Here is a 24,635-nt window from a genome sequence, read left to right on the forward strand (position 1 = left end):
ACTCTCTCCATAATTTAAAGAGGCATTTATCTATTTATTTATTTGGTACCAGGGATTGAACTTGGGACCTTGCACTTGCAAAGCAGGTGGTGGCTAAATCCACTGAGCTAAATCCCTGGCCCAGAGGTTGTTGTTATTTAGATAAGACCAGAACATATAAAGTAACTTGCTTAGAGAGGATGACATAATTAACCTTGAGACAATTGCTCATTGTCTGAGTTCCAGTTTCCTGAGCCATAAAATGGGGATCATGGGATTGCTTTGTGCCTGGGACATGGTAGATGCTCTATAAATTATCTGTCATTTTTTAAGGATACTTAACTTGTAAGTGGAAAGACTAAGATTGACATCCACATCTATCTGAGTTGAAAGCTTATTTCTCTAAATATATTTGAAGAGATAGCATTTTCTCTTGTACCCTTCAAAGCATGTTCATTATTTAAAAGAATAATTTTGTAAAGTACAGAATCTGTGACAATAGTCATGAGTGTCTTCATTTATTGTTACATAGAACCTCTAAGTATATTAAGACTTAATTTTTCATTCTTTCTGACTTTATGAACCATTGTTTTGGCTAATGCAATAGACAGTAACTTCATACTTCTTAACAGAAGCACCTTTTATGTGTGACTTGCTGGGCTTCTTATGATACCAGGTCATCCTTAATGAGTCAATAGAATTTGTTTCAATTTCTGATGCTATAGTGCTTGTCTTTTCTGAGGAGTTGTTTAAGCACCCCTCCCACCTTATGATTATACTACAGAAAGTAGAAGCACAAGAACGAGAAGATATTCTTGCAGGAATGTCTGGGAAAGCAATAAAAGGTAAAGTTGGCAAACCTAAGGTGAAGAAACTTCAGTTGGAAGAGACAATGCCTTCACCGTATGGGAGAAGAATAATTCCTGAAATTACTGCTATGAAGGCAGATGCAAGCAAAAAGTTGTTGAAGAAGAAGAAGGTATGACGCATACCTTTTTTATTTTGGGTACTGGGGATTGAACTCAGGACCTTGTGCTTGCGAGGCAGGTGGTGGAACCACTGAGCTAAATCCCTGGCCTGACACATACCTTATTTTAATCATTGATAGACGCTACTTGTATTGTGTGCACGTGTGGGGTGTGGGTGTGTGTGTGTGCGCACGTGTGCATTGTGTTATTTCTTTGTATCTTAATTGTACTATGTGATCCTGCTTTTTCTCACATTGTGATAAATCTTACTCAGAACAATTAATTCATAGAATAATGACATTGGTCAAGGATCACTCACATGTGAAGAACTATTTGCTTAATTCCTTTTTGTGTGTTTTGTTTTGAGATGAGTTTCACTCGCCTGGGCTTACCCAGTTTTGCTTCACCCTCCCAAGTAGGTGGGATTACAGGCATGTGCTACCAACTTTCTAAATTAAAATCTCAGAGAACCTTTTTCCCCCTTCCCAAAAAAGGGAAAAATGTGAGTTTATCTACCCTAAAATGAGAGTTTCATTTCTGTATCATGACCAATTCAGAAAGTTTCAGAGTAGAAAATAGTTTGGCTTTCAAAGCTCTCATTTTTACTGTTTGCTTGTGACTGTAATTACATTATTTAAGTTAAACACATCCTATTATTGGCACTGATGAGTACTGTTGAGGATTTTTTTTGGGGTGGGGTACTGAAGATCGAACTTGGGACCTTGAGCTTGTGAGGCAGGTGATGGAACCACTGAACTAAATCCCCAGCCTGAGAATTTTTAAAAATATGATGTCTACCTGTCTTCTACAAAGATTGGCCATGGTTAGCCAGTAGGAAAGACTGGAAAGAAGGTAAAGAGCTGTTAGGATGTGTGATGGATTTGGATTTAAAAGAGATGCTAGTGTTTCTGTACAGGTTGATTTTAGAGTCTAGGAAATACATGTGTTAGATAAGTCCAGCAGATAGTTGGAAATATATTTTAGACTTAGTCTAATTAGAGCTTGGGAAATGAGTCTAAGAGTTGGAGTAGAGATTGGGGAGTTCTCAGAACACAACTAATATTTGAAGCTAGGAGCATTTTGACACTAGAGCAGCCGCTCTCTGTTTTGATAACATTTTTATACTATTTTTCTCTTGCTTTTTTTCACCATATGCCTGCACACTTACAGTTTTCCTCAGAAAATGCTTTTCTCTTTTCCATTTGGTGTATGTCAGGTTTAGTTCTCAGTACTCTTTTCTCCTCTTGGTGTAGTCTCCTGAAGGGACTTCATCTGTGCCCAGAGCCTTTTCAATTCAAAATGATGAATCCTCACCTGTATCCCTAAGCTGTAATATTCCAGGACTGCTGGCTCACATCGCCACCCAAATCCCCAAAGATCCTCTGATATGGCAGCTCTGAAACTGGATCAGTTGTACTGATTTCAGAACTTATTCTGTGTCTTGTGTCACTTAATCTGTAACACTCAGCTGTCACTGACAGTCGGAAATGTGGGAGTTGTTTTTTTCTTTGATCAATAAATCCTATTGACTACCTACAAAAATGACTCAGAAGTCCACTTGGTGCCCTTTGATACTGCCTTAGAATGTTATAATTTTTCTCTGACGTACCTTAAAATAGTTCTCTTAACAATTGCCACCTACCACCCATCCCAGCAATCATGGCTTCTGCTTTTCTCCACTTCATTTCTTTTAGACCTGTCTTGCTACAAGGATATTTGTGAAATGTAAGGTTGATTTCCACACAAATGCTTAAAAGCTTTCCATGATTCTCACTATTATACAGACTGTTCGTATAGAGTGGTTTAGCACCCATGTGCCTCTTCCTGACTACTCCTTTCACCTTTCCTTGAGTCATAGCAGATTATGTTCTGTGTTTAAAGACCTAGTTCTTTAAATATATGTGATATTTTATGCCTCTGTGCCTTCTGCCTGCAGTGTTCTTTCCTCTCTACATTCCTTCAGAACTCAATCAGAAAAGCTCCATATTTCTGAAGCATTCCCTCACCCTGCTCACTTTCCCAATTGAACCATTCCTCTATCGTCCTATTTGCTATTTGTGTTTTAATGGTTTCTCTTTCTCTCTGTCCCCCTCTTCCTCTCCACCCCTTTCCCCCAATAGTCTTAGGGTGGGGAACTTGTCTTATATTGCCTAACATTGCATGACAGGTGCTGCTTATTTTCCTTCACTAATTTGATTTTTTTTCTATTAATAGAAGCTTCAGTTATAGGAACTTATTTTGCAGCAATCTTTTAGTGTGCTTAGCTGTTGGTCTGAAAGTTCAGAAGCTGCCATCTTATTTTTAGGGTTGCTTCTAAGTAGCTGTCATCTCATTGAGTATACCAGAAAATTGGAGTTGTAAACAATATCATTTCCTCCAGATAAATGAAGTAAAGTAAAACATAGTCTGATTGCAGTTACCTATTAGGGCCTAAATAGGATCACATTTTTAAAACTACTTACCTGATATGAAACTACCTCTTGACTGTAATTGCATTTCTGAAGTATGTGGTATTAATTTAGTTTACATTTTTACTCATGATTTGGTTTTCTTTTTAATATGTAGGGTGACCTTGATACTACAGTAGTAAAAGTTGAATTTGATGAAGAATTCAGTGGAACACCAGTAGAAGGTACAGGAGAAGAGTCGTTGGCCCCATCAGCACCTATAAATAAAGGTCCCAAGCCCAAAAGGGAGAAAAAAGAGCCTGGTGAGGAATTTCTCTCTCTCCCATTTCTGTCTCTGACTCTGACTCTCTCTGTTTCTCTCTCTTGTGTATATAGAACTCTACAGCCTTTCGTTAGTGCTTTTTTTCTAGTCATTGAAGTAATACTTTCACTTCTCGTGAACATTGGTTATTTTTCATAAATGTCTGCATAATAACAGTTTTATTTTTACTAATGATATTCATACATGTCTTATTACTGTTTTTACTTTTAGGTACCAGGGTTAGAAAAACACCTACAGCATCTGGTAAACCTAGTGCAAAAAAAGTGAAGAAACGGAATCCTTGGTCAGATGATGAATCCAAGTCAGAGAGTGACTTGGAAGAAACAGAACCTGTGGTTATTCCAAGAGATTCTTTGCTTAGGAGAGCAGCTGGTATTGTGATGTATTTTATATTTATTGTATATTACAGTTTAAACTATAAGCTGGTATTACTATTATCATCTGTGCTAATAAATACTAAACTCAGAGGTTATAGTACTAACTGTAGTAACTGTTACAGTAATAAAAGAAATTTCTTTACATAGTGATCTTTTCTAAAAAAGCTGGCTATAAATTTCTCTAAAGTGAATCATGTATTTTTACTCAATTTTATTGTAAAGTTTGGCTTATATTCCTTCTATATTGTTAAGGTATTTGGTTAAAAAAAAACCAAAAAACTATACTTTAGTGTGGTATACCAGCATTGATGAATCTATTACAAGTGCTTTATGCTTTTGTCTTAAACTTTTCTACCTTTTACAAGGTAGAAAACTTTGCTCCTGCTTTAGGAGTCTGATTATACACGTAGCTCTCCGTTACAATGGTTTGCTTAGGCTGCAGAATCCCATTTTGCTATGACATATTGCTGCTAAGCGTGTGGTTTGATCCTTTATCAGTATTTAATAATGAAAAATGGGCTGCTTTTATACATTCTCAAATTTTGTTACGTTCTAATGTATTAAAATAAAGTGCAACATTATGGTTGTTTAACTCTGGGAGATACATTTTTAATTATCAGGCCTTACATTCTTTGATTCTCTATCACATGACTGAACTTTGTTTCCAGTGTACATAGGAATACTGTAGGTCAGTGATGGTTGTCAATGATGCAAACAGCCCACTGTGGCATGTATGCCATAGGGTTGCCACTACTGTTGTGGGTGAATCTTTTACACGAGTGACTTAAATTACGTGAAAACTAATTAATTAAATTAAATGTTTCAAAATTATGCTTAGGCTACTCCATAAATTAAAAATAAAATAAATTATATAGCATCCAAGTGATTTTAGAATTCCATAATACTTGCCAGAGATTTTAATAAAATGTGTCTACATTATGCCAATATACTTTTCCCCTGAATTGGTATCTATTTATGTATTATATGAACTTGACTTGATGATATATTAAAGTCTTGTCTCTTTCCTCATTCATCTGAAAACTTACTGACTTTGTTATTTCATTGTGAAACTAACCCTGAAGACAAAAGTTTTTATCCAAGAGGTTAAAAGAAAGTAATTTAGCACTTTGGTTTTTAGTTTTTTTATTTTGGTTTGAGACAAGGTCTTGCCAGCCAGTTCAGGCTATCCTTGAACTTGCTATGTAACCCAGGCTGGCCTCGAATTTAAAGATCCTCCTTTCTCAGTCTCCTGAGTGCTGAGATTACAGGTGTGCACCACCACACCCAGCTAGCACTTTTTAAAGAGTAGCAAAACTTGTCACTGCTATTTGTAGAAGTGGTAAATCTTATATTAGTGGTGGTTTATACAGTGACCACATGGTTTATACAAAGCCATATTGAATACTTTTCTCAGTATTTCTGAGTAATCATTCTAATCAATCACACCACATTACTTTTGACATATGCAGCATTTCCCATAGTCTCCTAGAGAATTTGAGACAGACGTTAACACTTTGTTACCAAAGTTGTTAGATTTTGATTTCAAGATATTGGTCCTTTTCTTATGTATCATTTAAATATTTCATATGGATAAAGGTAGAATTTGAATTTAATTTTTTTGGTGGTGGTTTGTTTTTGAGATGGGATCTCACTATGGGTTGCCCAGGCTGGTCTCCAAATTCTAGGCTCAAGTAACATTTCTGCCTTGGCCTCTTGAGTAGCTAGAACTACAAGTGCATGCCACAGTGCCCGGCTAACATTTCATTTTTTTTTTCCTCTTAGCTGAAAGACCTAAGTACACATTTGATTTCTCAGAAGAGGAAGATGATGATGCCGATGATGATGATGATGACAACAATGATTTAGAAGAATTGAAAGTTAAAGCATCTCCCATAACAAATGATGGGGAAGATGAGTTTATTCCTTCAGATGGCTTAGATAAAGATGAATATACATTTTCTCTCAGCAAATCTACTCCAGAGTAAGTAAGAAGCAACTGCTCTTTGGTAATATGATACAATAAGTTATTCTAGGTATCTGTCAAAGATCTTATATTGAGTTTCAGGAAATCATTTTAGGTGTTTTCTTCATGAAGGAGTAAATATTGTTAATATTGTACTGTAAGTGCAGTGATGATGAACCTTTCAGAGTTTTCAGTAATAACAGCCTGCTGTGCACACAAGGCCATAAGTTCACCACCACTGCTATAGTATGTGTAAGAGGAAGGGTTGGCAAACTATCAGTGTCTTTCCCGGAGATTGAACTCGGGACCTTATGCTTGCAAAGCAGGCGGCAGAACCATTGAGCTAAATCCGTGGCCCTTTTGTTTTTTTTTGGTATCAGGGAGGCAAACTTTATCATAAACATCTTCATAAACACCTTAGTCCTAAATATTTTAAGTTTTGTGGGTCATACAGTTTCTGTCACAAGTGCTACAAGAAAACATCTATAAGCAATATGTAAATAAGCTAGTGTGGCTAAATTCCAGTAAAGCATTATTTACAAAATTGGCAGTAGGCTCTTGGTATATACAGCTGGTTTTGAGAAAAATTATTAAATCTTTTTTGGGAAGTTTGTTTCTTTTCTAGATGTAGCATTGATTGATTTTTCTTGCTTTTGTTGAATGCTAATATCTGTGAAATAAGAGGTTTGTGAACTATTTCTGGCTTTTTAAAAAAAGTATTTTCCTACTTTATAATTGGCCATGACCAGATCAAGAAATAACTCCCAACCTGTGGTCTAGGATCAAAAATGGGATTGATTATTTATTTTGGCACCGGGGATCGAACTCGGAACCCTGTGCTTGTGAGGCAGGTGGCAGAACCACTGAACTAACTCTCTGGTCAGAAATGGGATTATTGCTTGCTATAAGACAGAAAAGCTTTCTGTCTTAACTCCTTGCTTCTTTGCTAATAATTTGGTGATGCTAATTTCTGTAATGATTATTTCTATCAAGTACAATATTTACTGATTTTTGTTCAGTTCTCATTCTTATGCTAACTTGTGTTATCTAGTGTCTCTGCATCTGTGTGTATACGTGTGGTTTATGTGTATGTGTACATGCTTACACACAGACAAGTTTTTTTGCTCTGCCCTTAATTGCAAAAGAAAGTGAAAACCAAGATTTTTTCCCCTATGATTATGGCCTTATAGTACATATTATACAGAATCTAGGGTTGAAATAAGATTTAAATATGTCCTCTTTGTGGTATTTTCTTGCAGAAAATCCTCACATGACAAAAAAAGTCAGGATTTTGGGAATCTCTTTTCATTTCCTTCATACTCTCAGAAGTCAGAAGATGGTATGTTTTAATATTTTCATTTGTTAATTGTATTATTGTTTGGTGGAGAGAAGACAGATAAATCATTAGGTCAGAATTTTTCATGAGTGTAGAAAACTTTTTACATTTTGTTCAATGTAATTTGATTTATGTACTTTTTCTGATCCCGACTGGTAAGAATAGACATTATGGAAGCATTTAGGTGGATAAGCAGGTGTTAACCTATTTATATGGAGAGAGTGTTTTATACTGTTTTAATAATGAGAAAAAGTATGAAAGAGGAAGTTTGGAAGATTAAACTTTGATTTGTTTGGCTAAATTATAGTAGCTGAGAGACTATAACCTTTCTCAAACAGAGTTAATCAGGGTGTATGTTTTCTGTTCCCTATACTTTCATGTGTGGAATTAAGGTCATTTAATTGACCCATTGTCTTGTATTATATCTGTATACATACAGACCTAGATTTGGTATATGATATAGATGTAGATAGATAGTGATTTTTGACAGCATGTAAAAATAATTATGTAAAAATACTTAAATCCAAGTAAAAGTTCCTGCTATATTTTGAGGGAGGGAGAAAGGGAGGAAAAAAATGATTGTCTAAGTAATTAGTATACAAACGTAAACTGAAGGTAAGGCTGCATGTTTTTAATTTTCAATTATTAATTTAGAAATATGAATGTTTACTCTTTTAGATTTGAACATTATTAGTGATATTCCTGAAAGGTTAGTTATGTTGTTTGTTTAGCTACTAAAATAATCGCAGTGGAGCTTTTTTTATACCTCATTTAAAAGTCTTCAGTATATATTTTTGAACTAGTAGGATACATTTTAAATGGTTAGCATTTGGTAGTGTTAATTTTCACTGCTCTATGCATTTCTTTATTGTTTCACAACACAGTTAACATTTTTGAGGTATAACATTGATATATTTTTTGTTTTCAGCTGTTTGTATATTGTGGATTATATGATCACAAAATAGAAACTTACAAGATCAATTATCTAGCTAAACAGAAGTCATCAGTTAAACGAATCAAAGTTTACTCAGAGGTCTTTATAGAATCTCTTTACTAAAAAAAGCTTTGAAATTTTTAGATTCAGCTAAATTTGACAGTAATGAAGAAGATGCTGCTTCTGTTTTTTCACCATCATTTGGTCTGAAGCAAACAGACAAACTTCCAAGTAAAACAGTAGCTGCTAAAAAGGGTATGTGCTTACATTTTATGTGTTAAGTATTGCATAAACCTTGTAGACATATTTGATATAAAGGAAATTTAATATAACTTGAAACTTTGCACTTGGACTTCAGTATAAAACTTAAAAAGTACGAACATATACTTTGGTCTTTTTGAAGGAGGTCAGTATTAGTGCTTTGTGTTTTAAAATAGTAATTTGCTTAAAAAAAAGTCTAATATATAATACACAAAAGTCTAATTATATACCAGATTCCCAAATGAATGTAATTATTATGTATCACAAACATATACCAATTAAATAAAAAAATTTAAAAGATCTCTTGAAATAGACTTCTAAAGATAAATTTTTAATTTTTCTGACAGCTTTTTCTTTTTAAGTTTTTTTTCAGACAGGATCTCACTGTGAAGTTTAGGCTGACCTTGTATTTACGGCAATCCTCCTGCCTTAACTTCCTGAGTGTTGGGATTACAGGCATGTGCTACCACACCTGGCTTCTCTGAAATTTTTTTTCCAATAGAAGTTAGTGTGTCATGAAACAACTTCATTTAGTAAATCTTTCCAAAATTAATGGCTGTGCAAATTGTAAGGTGATAATTGGTTTATTAGAAAATATGGGAAACTATGTATACCACGTATAATTAAATTTCTTTTTTTTATTAAGGATTTCATATGCTAGGCATTGAAAATATGAATGAAAAGTGATTTTATCCTTGTATACATATGAAACCAACAGAAAAGGAAATTATTAATACATCTGATTTAACAAATATTTATCCATTGTCCAGTAAGAGTTGTACTAATAGTGTTTACAAGTTAATAGTTTATTTGTGCTCTAGAAATAAAAATTTTATACTACATATGACAGGGAGTAAACTCCTGCTATTCCTGCAAAGATCTTAAAAATGTGCAACATAAAATAACACTCTAGACCCGAGTATTAAATGTAACACAACAATAATAAAATTCTCCAGTTATTCTGAATACCCTAGGACTGTGGTGAGATTGGCTATCGCCAATACCCCGGGTAACCCACCTGTATCCAGTTGCCCTTATCTCCTCAGTACACATGGGTCAATGCCTAGATTTTTCTTGTGCAAGGACTTTCTCTTTGCAGCTCTGCTGGAGTATTAAAACTCTTCTATCCTTTAGCTCCCCTTAGCCAGTGATTGAAGATAGGTGGTCTATAAATAGCTCAGAGCTCTTGCCTTTCAAGTGAGCTAACACTGGGTCATGTTTTAACTGACTCCCAAAAGTTCCTCATGGAGATTAAGCTTCTAAAATGAGTGGCTTGATAATTTACCCATTATTAGGCTTCTTCTACATTGTCTTATTTTGGTACTCTTTTTCCATTACCTCCCAAATCAACACTTACTCTTAAATCCTTGTTTTGAGACCTGGCAGGGTCTACTTCTGGGGAACCCACGCTAAGACCATAATTTTTCTTTAAGTTATCTTTTTCTTAAAATCGTCTTCATATAAGCATCTGATAAATAGCACTTCTTGAAGTACCATCCTGTTTCTTTTTTAAATTTTTTTTGGTACCAGCGATCGAACTCAGGACCTTGTGCTTGTAAGGCAGGTGGCGGAACCACTGTGCTAAATCCCTGGCCCATACCATCCTGTTTCTTTAGTCAAGCTATTTATCCTAATTACTTAGAGTTCAGAATTAATAGGCTAGAATATCATGCCTCCTGTCCCATTTGTTTCTAGTAGTTGAACTGCTTTAGGTTCATTGAGCAGGAGACTGTATGTAGTATGACTTCAGGGATGTAAGCAAACCCTCCCAGCTCCTCTAGCTTCCGCACAAAATATAATTTCTATAAAATAGTTCAAGAAGACACATCATGTCTTTCTGTAGGCTTGTTACCCAAGTTACATATATTCTGTAGTTCTAATAGTTTACAGCAAGAAGGTAGTCAGTCCATAATACTCAGCTATCTGACCTGGAATTGGCTGGTAGAATTGAAAGTGTGATCTAATGCTGCAAGGTTAGAAACCCTGCTAAAGGAAAGGAATGTCATTCCTTTCACCCAGCTATGTCATGTATGTACTGTTGCTAAGTGCTTCCTTGTGGGTCCTGTGAAGGGTATATGAAGACTCAGAGCCTGTAGGTCTTTGGCTACCACCAGCATGAGGAGCTAGGTTCATTCTGCTCTTGGCTAGGGAAGGGCCTTATTATCTCTAGCATCTCAGATTGATACTGGGAGAACATTTTCCATAGAATTATCACTGGTTTTTACTTTTTGTAACGCAGGCAGAGGAACCACTGAGCTAAATCCCCGGCTCTGGTTTTTACTTTTTAATGGAAAATCCTGCAGTTGATTTGGGTCCATCTGTAACTTTTTTCCAGATTCTTTGATTACTCAAGATGTGGTTCACCTTTTACATAGAACTGCAAATGAATCTGAAAAAACAAGGTCCATTTTAAAAACAAAATACTGTACCATAAAGTGAAGGCCTCATTTTTGTGGTCTTATCTAGGATTTTCATACTTTTTCACATAAAGATGTTAAGTCAATTTCAACTTCGAGTGGAAGTGAGTTGGTTTCTATTCATTGTATTTGAGAATCCCATAAAAATGCATTCTCTCTAAATCATTTTAATCTAAAATTCTTAACGTGGCTGTACTTTAATTATAATTAATGTTGCATATTACTTTTTTGTTGTGACTCCTTATTTAAAGTTACTCTTAATTCATTTTTAATGGTCTTTGCCTAAAATATCTCAGTGGAATTGTCTAAAAGTAAATCATGCATAATTAAATAAAATGCATTTTGTTGTCTATGAAATATTAATTTGCTTTTATACTGATACTGAGCAGAGAGAAACCGTTTCTTTACTTAAGGCTACTCAATTTCTTAGCAGCAGTAAGAAATTCCATTCTTATAGAACTCACTTCAGCTTGGTTTATTGGTAAGTATATTGTATTGACCTATGAACTGGATATTTGCTTAATAGGAAAACCACCTTTGGATACAGCTTCTAAACCCAAGAGAGCCCCCAAGCAGAAGAAAGTAGTGGAAACTGTAAACTCTGACTCAGATTCAGAATTTGGCATTCCAAAGAAGACTCCAACACCAAAAGGTGAGGATTATCTTTGTATTACTCTTCAGCATATGCCGTGTGGAAAAAAGTTGTTTCTCCTATGGCACTGAATGCAGAGACTAGGTACCTATCTTAAATTGCTTTAATCCTTAGTAAGCAGTATGTCTGAACATCCGTGCTGAATTAGAATCCCATGGAAGAAAGAATTGTGTGTCCAATCACATTGTTTTACCAGTCAGTACTTTGTGACCCAGCTAGTATTAAGTAAGAATACCTAGAGTGGTTTAAAGACCCCTACAACTAACTCGTTGACAGTTATTAAAAAGGCAAATAGGACTTGACATTAACGTGTGACACTCTTTGGAGTGGCTGAGAGTCCTACATTTAGGACTCTTAGGCCATAGTGTTTTCCTCATGTAGGAAATAAAGTAGCTCATGGCCACACAAGGATCTAGCAGAAGTTCTTAGCACCTCCCTCTTTGCCTCCCATATCTAGAAAGTCCTTAAAGATACTTTGAAAAACGTGTAGGACAGGATAACTCTGAGAGTAGCTGCTCAACCTTATACACAACTGAGGAATAGTTTCATCAGTGTGTTCATTTTACATCTTAAATGAGTGGTTGGGATAAGAAGCCATAGACTTTAAAGAAAACAGGGAGAAGGGGAGGGTGGAAAAGAATTCTAGAGACTGGGGAAGTCAGTACTTAAGGTATGCATGGTTTGGAACCTTTGTAAATTTAAAAATGCAATTTTGCTTGACTTGGTAAGCCATGACATCCCAAGGTCATTTAGGCTGCCTTTTTTTACAGTTAGTATCTAGGTCATAGCTCTCCAGAAATTTTTTAAGATTTAGAATTGCAGTTTAGTTTCACTTTATTTTCTTGGCATCACTATGGGATCACTGTGATGCAGAATATTGGCCACCACTTACTATTACCTTTTTCCTTTCTTCAATGAAGAGAATAAGAGGTTAGTAGATAAGACAAAACAGAAGAAAAATCCTATATGCAGTGAGTCTAGGTTTGACAAGGAATATGGATTTGACAGGTTAATACTAGATGATTTATTCTGACTACTGAGATCCACAAATTTACTTATCACTAATCTGTGATAAGTAAATTGAGAACGAACATTTAAAGCTGTATAATAATTTGGTGTTAATAAAGCATGTGATTTTTTTTTTTTTTTTGCTAATTCATGGTGTAGGGGAAAAGAAAGGAATAAATACAAGAAAATGAAAAAATGGAAGCAAAGTCTTTCTAAATAGGGAGGGATAGAAGGATTGATGGGAGGGCAGGGGAATGGGAAAAAAATAACCAAGATATATCATGTAAAGGTACAAATTTGATGATGAATGTTATCATATGGTATATCTAAAATGTACCAATAAACTTAATGAATTAAAAAATTGAAAGTACTGGACTGCAAGTTGGCAATTAGGAATTTTCCATCACATGTAATGTAAGAAGCACTCTAAGAGACTTCTTTGCAGGCTTTAAGGACCACATATGCAAAATGGCAGTTTCATTTATTAAGGGCTTAATCATTAAAATCTGTCTTCCAGAATTTTCCCACTAATTTACTAATTTGTGAAATACTCTTTAGTCATATCAACTCCAGGAATAAAATGTCCTACTGACTCATTTATCCCAGTCCGAGAACAAGATTGCAGTGCCTCACTGATTGGACATGCCAAAGAAGCAAACTGTTTTGGTATTGGTATTCCTATGTTGTACTTACCATTGAGAAGAGAAAACATTTTTGTATTTTAAGGTAAAGGCCGAGGGGCAAAGAAAAGGAAAGCATCTGGCTCTGAAAATGAAGGTGATTATAACCCTAGCAGGAAAACTTCCAAAACAACAAGCAAGGTAATGAACAGCGTCTTTGTAGTGCGTGGTTTTATTTAACAGCTCTAAACATCTCTTACCAACAGAGAACTTGTATATGGTTACGCAGTAATAAAGTATAAATTGATATAACCAGGTCAGTTTTTTGATAAGTGTGCTATAAACTAATGTCAATATACAGTTTCATCTGTTGAGCTGTAGTAGTTATATGCTACCTGAATATTGGACTATTCTTTTTAAATTCATTTGACTGTGGCTAATTTTACCAGTGAATCTGACTTTTCTCCAGAAATAGTTTTAGGTAAATGAGTGACAGCACACACACACCCCCCATTCTCTTCTGTTAAAATTTAAAAATACAAATAAAGATGATTATAGCTTTGCTATGTTCCACATTGATCACTTCCATTTAGTCATCCTCTGTGCCTCTGGTCTACCTTGATGATTATTATTCTCTACATTTTTATAAACACAGTGTGTCTTTTACCATGCACGATCCTGTTTTCTTCCCATGAATTCTTGATATGTACTCACAAATAACACAAAATGAATTTTTACTAATCTGGGCATTTTGCACATTTACTGGATAATGTCATTTTAGAGTGTTGGTGGTGTATTCTTGAGGTTACATAACTTGGTAACCATGAGACCACCAAGGTGGCAACTTATATCTAATCCTTTTTTGCCTTTCAAAATTTATCCTGTACTTAAGTTAGCATAATAATTCTGATTCTTAAAAATATATTAATGCCTGTTTTTACAAAATAGTTTCAGTGTGTATATTTTAAACATATCCATCTCCCTGTTGCTCTCCTTTACAACCTCCCTCCACTGCTGTCTTCCTCTTATATAATCTTTCCTACTTTCAGATCATCTTTTTTAGAATTCACAAATTAGGGAGAACACGCAATACTTACCTAAGTCTGACTTGCTTTGCTTATCATGAACTCCAGTTTATTTTATTGCAAATAATGTAATTTTGTTCTTTGTGGTTGAATAATACTTTTGTTGTGTAAATATACCACCTTTTCTTTATCCATTTATCTGTTGGTTTCCCAAGCAGATTCCTTATCTTGGCTAATGTGAATTGTGCCACAATAACATGAGTATGAAGGTGTCCCTGTAGTATACAGACTAATTCCTCCGGTTCTATACGAAGGGGTGATATAGGTGGGCCAGTAGTATAGCTGTATCTTTAGTTTTTTGAGGAACCTCCAAACTGATTTCCATCGGGGATATGCTAATTTAAATTCTCATCAGCCCTAACATCAGCCCTGTTCGAAGCCCCTTTCCCCCACTCTGCATCCTCACTAGCACTTGTTTTCTCATATTCTTGATGACAGTCATTCTGACTGGGATGAGATGGAATTTCAGTAGTTTTGATATGTATTTCCCTCATGGCTAAAGATGTTGGATATCTTTTCATACATTTGTTAGTCATTTGTACATAATTTGAGAAGTGTCTGTTCAATTTTCCATATATTCTTTTTTGGTGTTCAGCTTTTTGAGTTTATATACTCTAGATATATTCTGTCTGAATAGCTGGCAAAGATTTTCTCCCATTTTGTAGACTCTCTATTGGTTGTTTCCCTGCTGTGCAGAAATTTATTTATTTATTTATTTATGGTACTGGGGATCGGACTCTGGTCCTTGTGCTTAGAAGGCAGGTGCTGGAACCACTGAGCTAAATCCCCAGCCCAGAAATTTTTAAATTGATGTAGTTCCATCTGTTTTTTTTTTTTTTTTCATTTGTTGATTCTTTGTATTATCTTCTGTGCTGTTGTAGGAAGTCTTTGTGCCTATATCTCAAGTGTTTCCCCTATGTTATATTCTAATAATTTCAAAGTTTCAGATCTTGTACCTGGGTTTGATTCCTTTTGAATTGTTTTTTGTACAATGTGACATAGGGATGACGTTTCGGTCTTCTATCTGTTTTCTTAGCACCATTTGTTTTTAGTGTATGTGCTGCTGAAGTGAGCACGCGGCACCACTTGTTAAGCCTGTCATTTTTCCAATGTATGGTTTTGGCTCCTTTGTCAAGAATCAGATGGCTGTAATTGTGTGGGTTTGTTTCTATGCCCCCTATTCTACCCCCTCTATTCTATGTGTGTTTTTGTGCCAGTACTGTGCTGGTTTTGTTAGTGTAACTCTTTGTATAGTCTGAAATCAGGTATTATATTGTGATTCTTTCAACTTTGCTGTTTTTGCTTAGGAATGCTCTGCCTCTGTTTTCATCTGAATTCTAGGATTGTATATTGTAGTTCTTTGGAATGTCACTGAATCTGTAGATTGCTTTTGGTAATGTGGACATTTTAACAGTTAATTCTGCCTATCCATAAATATGGGAGGCTTTTCCCTATTCTAGCATCTCCATTTCTTTCCTCAGTGTTCCTTACTTTTTATTTCAGAGGTTTTTCATCTCCTTGATTAGGCTGACCCTTAACTCTTACGAATGGACTTGTTTTCCTTTTTTCTCAGCTAGTTCATTTTTGGTATAGAGAAAAGCTATTGAGTTTTTTTGTTTTGATTTTTATTTCCTAATGATTCTTTTACACATACAAGTATAGTATAAGGAGTGATAGGTCATAAAACTAGTCTTTACTTTCTTTAACTTTGGGGTTTTAAATCTGTGTGTGTATGTGTGTGTTTTTAATATCCAGAAACTGAAGAAAACACCTTTTGATCAGGATTCAGATGTGGACATCTTCCCCTCAGACTTCACTTCTGACCCACCTTCTCTGCCACGGACTGGTCGGGCTAGGAAAGAAGTAAAATATTTTGCAGAGTCTGATGAAGAGGAAGATGTTGATTTTGCAATGTTTAATTAAGTGCCCCAAGAGCACAAACATTTTAACAAATACCTTGTGTTGTCCTTTTGTCTTTTTCTGTCTCAGACTTTTGTACATCTGGCTTATTTTAATGTGATGATGTAATTGATGGTTTTTTATTGTGGTAGGCCTTTTAACATTTTGTTCTTACACATACAGTTTTATGCTCTTTTTTACTCATTGAAATGTCATGTACTGTCTGATTGGCTAGTAGAATTGTTATAGACTGCCATGCACTAGCACAGATTTTAATTGTCATGTTTGCAGACTACAGACCTGCTTTTTGAAATGAAATTTAAACATTAAAAATGGAACTGTGTTCTGTGTCTTTACGGAAGTAAAGGTCTCACACATTTTTAAAATAAATATATTTTATTCTTTGCCAGGAGACTCCATGGAAAAAGGTAAACAGTATATGAACATAGAAAGCATTGTTAAACAATCTCAATGTACAGAGCCAGTGAAAAGTACATCACAGACTTGCTAATATAAAAAAAAAATCCACTAGTGCTTAAATGAGAACTAGGAAACTGACACTTGTATCTGTTAACCACTCTACCACAGCTTTCACTCTGCTTCATAGTGATTGAACAAGGTCAAAAGAGGCAGATTCTATGCTCACGCCTTACGGAGTTAATGTTTGCCCCTTGGCATCAAGAAGACTGGGAAAAAAATCCCAGCATCAGGCATGAATCAGGAAGGACACTAGAGTTACACTGGGGTAGACTCATCTGCTAATTATCCCATGAAATTTCCCTAATGGCTTGTGAAACAGGTAAACAAAAACTTGTTAACACTGAGAAGTGTTTTTGCCTTGGAGGCTATCATTACTGTAAAAATGTAGCATTTAAAAAAAAATTGTGTAGTTATGTCATTAAACAAGAAAGAACCACTTTTAATTTAAAGTGACATTAATAGTTGAACAAATAACATTTGATTAACTGAACTGGCAGTTCTCTTCTGCTAGTACAGTGAATTTGTATACTTTTACTGGGAAATACGAAAAGATGTGATTTGAGAGCATCAAAAAGAGCAAGGACAAGCTTCCATACTAACTAAATTAGAATAACTTTAGTCCTGTCATACTGTACAATAGTCCTGTTTCCTTACCTTGAGATCTTGATTATCCCATAGAAGCAAGACAGTTATGTTTTTGAAGCTTTCTTAGGTGGACTTGTACAGTAGTCTATTTCATAACCTTGGTGTCTTGGTTATTGAGTATGCAAGACAAAAGGAAAGCACCAAACATACAGTATAGAAAGAACAGAGCCGTACTTCGGTATGTACAAAGTCTTCATAGACTTAACCAGGGGTAAATTACTCTGACTGGGTCTTTGCCATGCAATCTTGACTGTTCAAAGAGGAAAATAGAAGCTTTTAACTAGTTTCTGTTCGCATGAAATGGCTGATTTTTAGAATTTAAAAAGTTGGTATTTCTAGGTAAGTAACACAGTGAGGAGTATATATATTGATACATACGAAAACTTCTTGGTCCTTGTTGAGTTTTAATGTATTTTCAGTCCAAAAACTAAGCAGCAGTAAAAATGTTTTTCCTTGCATTTTAAATCCCGGAACTGAAGGTGACTGGGGAATGTTTGAAGTAGCCAGAAATTGTCTTATTGCACCAGTGGTGACTGACTGACTCCACTGTTTTCCACTGAGCTAGGTGAGATGCTGGGACTGTGCTCTGCTGTGTTCCCACTTGAACTTGGAGTCAAAGGTTCATGTCCTTCAGAATTCTCCAGCATTTCCTGAATGAGAGGTGGCATTGATCCAGGAATTTCCATTTTCAAGGTAATTACTCGTTCCGCACCTTTTAAAAAGGAGATAATAGAAATCTGATTAAGAACTTCAGATAAAAAAGGGACCAACATTCATCTACTTTAGTGTTTCCTCAGACTTCTGAATGATCAGATGCTGTATAGATATCAAGTGGCTTTTGTCTTTGTTGAAAAGGAACATTTATGATTACTGTAACTCTCATAAACACAAACAGAAGTATATTCAGAATGGGAACTTAGCCACCAGAAGCCCGTAGTGGGCTGTGAAGTCCGACTAGATTCTTTACCTCTTCAGGGTCACGGTGCGCTGACACAGTATTTCTATACTATTGGAGAGAGCCTGTTCGATCTTTTATGGGAGGAACAGCTGCTACTGTTATTCCTCTTCAAACAAAATTTTGCAAGGAGTGCCCCTTAGAGTCTACCCTAATTTTACATTAGCCACTTAATAGTTTAGCCCAAGTGTCACTTAGACAGTGTAATTATGTACCAGTTAGCCCAAGCATCACTTGAGCAGGTATTTCAACCAGTTGATTTTTGTAGTGAGTAAATTTGATAAAATTGTCTTTACATTTCCTTTACCTTATATAGATTGACCAAAAAAATGCAATTTTTGGTCTTCCTGTGTTTAAATGATTGGTAAGTGACTGGTAAGTGACTGGTAAGTGGTTAAAACATTTTTACTTTATGGAAAAGCAGCAGAGATATAGTGACATGTTTAAATTTCATAGTTCCAATGTCTCCGTCAACATAATTTACAAAGAGAAGTTTATGATAAAAGACTAGAAAAAGTATTTTTAAAATGCAACAGTCAAAAGGATGCCAGTTATTCACAAATGGAGGAACTGACTAGTCTATGTGCAGTCATTATCAGCACCCTGATTTAGCATTGTACTATCCCAAACAGTAACCACTAGCCATGTTAAATTTAAGTTTTTTAAACATTTAAATATTTTAAATACAGTTAGAAAAACTGTCTCAGTCATATTAACCAAATTTAAAGTGTTTGAGAACCATGTGATTGGTGGCTAGAGTATTAGGGCAAATTATTGAGTATTTTCATAATCATAGTAAATTCTGTTAGTTATCACTAAAAATGAGGTAAGCTCATTTTTAAAATTAAAGGTCTCATATTTATCATGATTATACTGGTCAAGCATTGGCATCTGCTTTTGTTAATCCCAAGTAGGGATGAAATTGGAATTTCTCACTGAAAAATCCTCTTAAAAGGAGCTCCAGTATTGAAAGTGATTGTCGGGGCCGGGGATTTGGCTCATTGGTTCTGCCACCTGCCTCGAAAGTGCAAGGACCTGAATTTGATCCCCGGTAACCCCCCCCCCCCGCCAAAAAAAGAAAAAGAAACAGAGAGTGATTGTCAGACAAGTTCACTGTGCTTTTTAAGCACTTTCCAAAATGTAGTTTGTTCCTTGACTTGCTAAGGTCTTCAGGAGTACAGAGTACGCTACTGGGAAGGAGGAATTACCTGCTAAATTGTCTACACAGAAAGATCCTACTCTGACCCTCACTTGTCATATGGCTGTAGGCACTTCTGTAATTGCTTGAGATGCCTCGTAAACTGAAAGTCACCAGCCAAAGAATATTTAGTCCTCTCAGAAAAGCACAAATTCCTTAGCTTGGAAGTGTGCAAAAGTAAATCCTCCTATAAACAAGAGAGCAGTGGCCACAACGATTGAGAGAAAATTAACCCCTAAGTACCATTCATTTTTCCTGGAGTTTAGATGTTAACAGAAAAACTAAAGTTAAATTTATATAAACAGATGTCAGGAAATGTGGAGTGAAATACATGAAACCAGAAAATAAAAGTGTCACAGTACCTTATTTTGAAAGCAATATTTTTCTAATTAAACATCTGAAATGTAAAATTCTTGATAATTTATTAAGATCATTGAGTACTGGTATCTGATTTTTGCTTCTATTCCTAATACTATGCTAAAGACAAATTTGAAATGTGTTCTACAAGGACACATGTCTTAGAAGGAGCTCAAGAACTGAATAGGGTTTTCTTTTCTTGAGTGGAGAAGTGCTACTTTATCCCTTTAATTCTAATGAGAGATAAGTTCCAGACCTTAAAAGACAAAGCAGCTACTAAATACGCTGAATTAAAACATGGGATTTTACAAAACAAGCCAGAAAGGCCTTCAACTTCGTCCTGTGACTGTAGACCTACCTTTAGCACTGATGCTGCGGAGATCTGTGATTTTCATTAATATCTTTGGAAACATGTGAGGCTTGCTGGGTCGCCTTTTTCGGATATAAATTTTTAGTGCTTCCAGCAATGGTTCTTGTAGCTTATCTACTTTTGTTGGTTCCTCAAGGTCCTGACGGTCTAGAGAACAGTAAAAATGTTAAACACCAGGACAGAAAGGGCTGTATGCTTTCCAGGATGGATGACTTTTGCCCATTTCCCCACTTGCTTGTTTCCCACTCCTCCTATATTATGACTGTGTTGATTTTATTTTATACTAATTTAAATGTAAATAACTGTCCCCCTTGTGAGCCCAAAGCATAGCATATTTGATGCCTGGTTGCTTTTGTCCCAGGGAACGAATTACCTCTTGTAACCAGGAGATGTCAGTACTGAATTGAACTGAAAACAAACTTTGAGCAGGGGGTTATAATGAAAGTCAGGTAAATCTGCCCCTTACTTAAAACCATTGCTTTTTAACCACTTAAGATTGAGCCTGTGTGAGCCAGTAGGGGTCACTACAGAGAAGAAAGCCATGTTTTATCTCAGTCCTCCAAGGATGGGTGGGGTGCCCAGTCACAAACTTTTATTATTCCTAGCCACTGTATTAACAGAACATGCAAGTCCCTTGGGTTATCATTAAAGGAAATTCCTTTGACAATAGTTTTAAAAATGTCTTAAAAAAAAAAAAAAAAGACCTACGGCAGTTGAAGAAATAGCATTCTGACATTTCTTGCAGAGCAAAAGCATTCCAAATACCATTACTTATTACAATATGGAGAAGTGTAAGAAACCAGGCATATATGCTTTATTTACATGCCTTTCCCCATGCAAAATAACTCCAAAACGGAGATCAGCAATTTCCCATAAATTGTAAATTCTTCATGGGATCACATGAAGGTATATCTAGTAGCTGGTACCTCCACAGATTAAGCAGATGGCACTGAGAAGGCCTGTTTCAGTGTCATCCATTTCCAAAGGCAGGAGCTGGTTGGCAAAGGTGAATACAAGGTCAGTCAGAGGACCAAATCCAGCATTGTGCATCTGAGTTCGATTTAGAGTAAGGCCATCTGAAAAAGTCATGGTGTCTTGTTCTGGGGTATATCTGGTGCAAATTCTAAGAATCTGGAAGAAAAAAATGTATATTTAAATGAATGATTTGTACTAGCCTGACCCGACTAGCCTGACATCAGTTGCAAGTATGCAGAAAGTACTATAAGATGAAGATTTACAAGGAGCACGTATATCCCATGTGGTTATTTGCCCTGCTTTGGGGATTTTGAGTTCTCCAGCTCTTTACAAAAGCCAAATGGAGGGCTGAAGTTATTTAGTGAATAGGATGCAAGAAATTTGGAGAAGCAACTTTGTAATAAAAAGTAATTCATTTAAGAGCTGATAGTCTAAAAGTGTCTATCATATAACTTAGAAAGTAGTATTTTACAGATCAGGAAGCAAAGACTCAGATGTGCCCAGTGTCACACAGTTAACACGTAATTGAACTTGACTTAAAGCTGAGTTGGGATCTCTCTCTCTCTTCTGTGATGCTTCCGATCACACAGTTAAGACAGCTCTATTACAAGGCAGAGGATTAGAACTAGGATGGGTGCTAGGCAGTTCAGAAAGAAAGCTCAGGTACAGTTCAGAGGAAATCAAGAACAGACCCATGGAGAAGAGGTGGCATTTCAATCCCAGCCTGAAATATAGGCAGGATTGCTATAGGCCAGTCATTCAGTCTTACCTCATGTGCCCTTGACACTTCATCTCCCTGGCCATCAGGAAGACTGCTCACTCTACTGTGCCTCTAGGTCTTGCTCATAGAACAGTAAACTTGAAAAGACCTTGTATACATATATAGTCAATTCTGTGTCATGTTCCCATGACTATAAAAACTCTACTGCTAGTAAGGAGCTCTGTGCATTACAGAGCACTACCACCTAGAACCACCTTTTTCTACACCAACAATGGTGATGAAGGTCCCCTGGACCAGGTCTCCATACCTGACAGTTCCCACTGAAAAAGCACAGACATAAGTTAACTGCAACATGACAGAAGTAAGTAAGTAGAGGAACCCAGGGTTTTTTTTTCCCCCAGACCCAGATACTCAGTTTGACTGGGGTTAGCCCCCATGAATGTCTGCCTTGGTGTCAACCTGGAGGGCAGCTGGTATCATAAAGGCCTGAATTCTTCCAGTCAGTCATGTGCAGAGGAAGGACCCTCTGAGGAAGACACAGGACTCCCCTTCACCTGAAAGCCCCTCCATTCTCCATATTGCTACCAGGGTTCCTCGAATAAGTGTCTTTTCACCTCTTTTTAGCCAGGAAAGTGCCGAGGGCTGGAAAAAGGCCACTTCCCATGGAGAAGACCATCTTAGCTTATTCGCGATATGGTCAACAAGAGCCTTACATCCTCTGGCCCACATGAACCAGGGGTAGCTCACCCTAGAAAGGTCACATGCTTGTTCTGATGACTTCGGAACCTCCAAGAAGACACTGAGGTAGGAAATGGCCTTCCTCCCACACACAAGACTCCGTAGCACATATGGAGGAAAGCCTCAAGATGCCTCGCAAGGTGGGGTGTGGGGACTGAGCAAAAACTTGACTCCTGTGTCTCACTGGCTAGAATCTCATTAGGCAAAGAGTGAATGATTAGTACTTGGCTCCTCTGATAAAGATTAGCTAATGTTTCATTGATCACCAGCTATATGCCGTGTCCTGTGCTAAGCACTTTAATAAACTATTTCTCCTAAAAACCCATGACTTTAGTAGTATTACCCCATTTTATAGATAAGGAGAGAAACCTGAATAGCCTCTCCCAGATCCCATTTCAGATTCAGGCCATTTCCAGAGCCTGTTCCCTAACTTACTACTACAGGGCTACCTCCCCTCGCTTCATGCTCTGCCCAGTACTGATGTAGATATCAGCCTCCGCTGTCCCGACCTGGGGACCATTGTGCAGCACACAGCCTGCACAGCTCTTCCTGGTGGCCAAGGTGCTATACAGTAGCACAGAGCCTGTGGCCTGGAAGTAGGAACTTCACTTTATATGGAGAAAGAGGCTGAAATATCTAAATCGGAATAAACTCCTTCACGTTCCTATTAAACAGTCAACTGGCACAGTGTGCTGGAAAGTACCAGATTGTGAAATCATGAGTGGAAATGATTATCAAAATATCACAAAAATTTATCTTCTCTGGATGGTGATTTTTTACATCTCACATCTGTCCAGGGACTTCTGAAACAACCCAACTGCTTCCTCTGGGTCCCCAACTGGCTGGCCTGTTTCACTTCATCTGGGTACTTGATGGAGGTTCAAAGCCATTCCCATCAGAGCAGTAAGGAAACCAAGTTGTCACTGGGTATATATTTTACATCCCCATGAAAGCTCCAAGAGATGAAGTGAGGTGCCTAGGATCACACAAGGAATAGTGCCAGAGCCTAGAACACAGGTCTGTCAATCCCCAGCCTGTAGTCCTTCAGCTGCCTGGAGAAAGTCATGACTGCTCACCTCGGGAGTTGTCATGTGACAAAGTTAGTATGTTCAGTGTTTGTGGGCTCAAAATTCGCAGGCATGTTTCTAGTCTTAGATCAAACAGTAAGTAACTTTGTGGCTTTAGCATGCTGCCACAATATGAAGGCATGCAATCTGTTCTCTGAAGGATAAAAGAAACAGGATTTGATGCAAATTGTCAACAGCTCACTTGGAAATTCAAATTGCAGCACACAAACTATTCTATTCTGCAGGATTTTCTTCCCAAAAGTTGGAAAATACCTGGGTTGTCATGAAGCATCTCCATTGTCCCACTGTCTTTCCCCCTAGAGAATTCTAAATCGAGTCCCAGTGACATTTCCAGAGAGGGATGTACGTGGCCTGAGAAGGCAGACTATTCAGTGCTGTCTTTATCTGAGGAGCCTCCATCCTCTGCCAAAACAGGATGGGCCCAGTGTGTAGCATGTGTCCTCACAGCTTCTGGCTAGCTCTGCCTGTGCAGAGAAACCAAGTACTCTTTCAGTTTGTCACACCGAAGTCAAATGCCACTGGCAATCACAAGTTCTTTTCCAGGATAAAGACATTCTTTGTTTGAAAGGCGGGTACCCTCTCTGGGAAGACTAGCATGCGGGTCTCATGAAACATTGACCTTGCGCCAGATCTGTCTGTGAATCTCTGACAAGTCACTACTGCTGCAAGGCCTGCTCTTCCCTCTGCTTTCAAGGCTTGTCTCTTGATCTTTATGTGCCGACTCTGGGCAAGGCTGATTCACCAAAGGAGGACCATACGGGATGACAAAATGTTCCATGTTGATGGTCAAAGTTGATCCCCTATGGCAAAAAGAACCCTCTCTTCCAGCTGTCACCAAAGACAAGTGTGTATCTCCTTGTTGCTTTTTTTTTTTTTTTT

The 24,635-nt window shown here is 36.8% G+C and overlaps 2 protein-coding genes across 4 annotated transcripts in view; one reads left to right on the top strand and one right to left on the bottom strand.

The window, feature by feature from the left end:
* Positions 1–16,740, top strand: part of Top2b (DNA topoisomerase II beta) — a 60,194-nt gene extending 43,454 nt beyond the window's left edge. The window contains exons 29-37 of the mRNA XM_010640179.3: positions 764–958; positions 3,513–3,657; positions 3,888–4,049; positions 5,837–6,035; positions 7,277–7,356; positions 8,432–8,542; positions 11,492–11,617; positions 13,352–13,446; positions 16,086–16,740. Coding sequence (XP_010638481.2) covers positions 764–958; positions 3,513–3,657; positions 3,888–4,049; positions 5,837–6,035; positions 7,277–7,356; positions 8,432–8,542; positions 11,492–11,617; positions 13,352–13,446; positions 16,086–16,253 — 1,281 coding nt within the window. The 3' untranslated portion in view covers positions 16,254–16,740. The remainder of the gene's footprint in view (positions 1–763; positions 959–3,512; positions 3,658–3,887; positions 4,050–5,836; positions 6,036–7,276; positions 7,357–8,431; positions 8,543–11,491; positions 11,618–13,351; positions 13,447–16,085) is intronic.
* Positions 16,741–16,868: 128 nt separating this feature from the next.
* Rarb (retinoic acid receptor beta) overlaps positions 16,869–24,635 on the bottom strand; it is a 712,875-nt gene continuing 705,108 nt past the window's right edge. For all 3 annotated transcript variants that reach the window (XM_010640163.3, XM_010640165.2, XM_010640164.1), the window contains 3 exons: positions 21,161–21,365; positions 20,223–20,381; positions 16,869–18,066 (listed from right to left, as the gene is read on the bottom strand). In XM_010640163.3, the coding sequence (XP_010638465.1) occupies positions 17,870–18,066; positions 20,223–20,381; positions 21,161–21,365 (561 nt within the window). In that variant the 3' untranslated portion in view covers positions 16,869–17,869. The remainder of the gene's footprint in view (positions 18,067–20,222; positions 20,382–21,160; positions 21,366–24,635) is intronic.

This window comes from Fukomys damarensis, unplaced genomic scaffold (assembly GCF_012274545.1).
Source record: "Fukomys damarensis isolate Sample0158 unplaced genomic scaffold, DMR_v1.0_HiC HiC_scaffold_28, whole genome shotgun sequence".
Taxonomy (NCBI): Eukaryota; Metazoa; Chordata; class Mammalia; order Rodentia; family Bathyergidae; genus Fukomys; species Fukomys damarensis.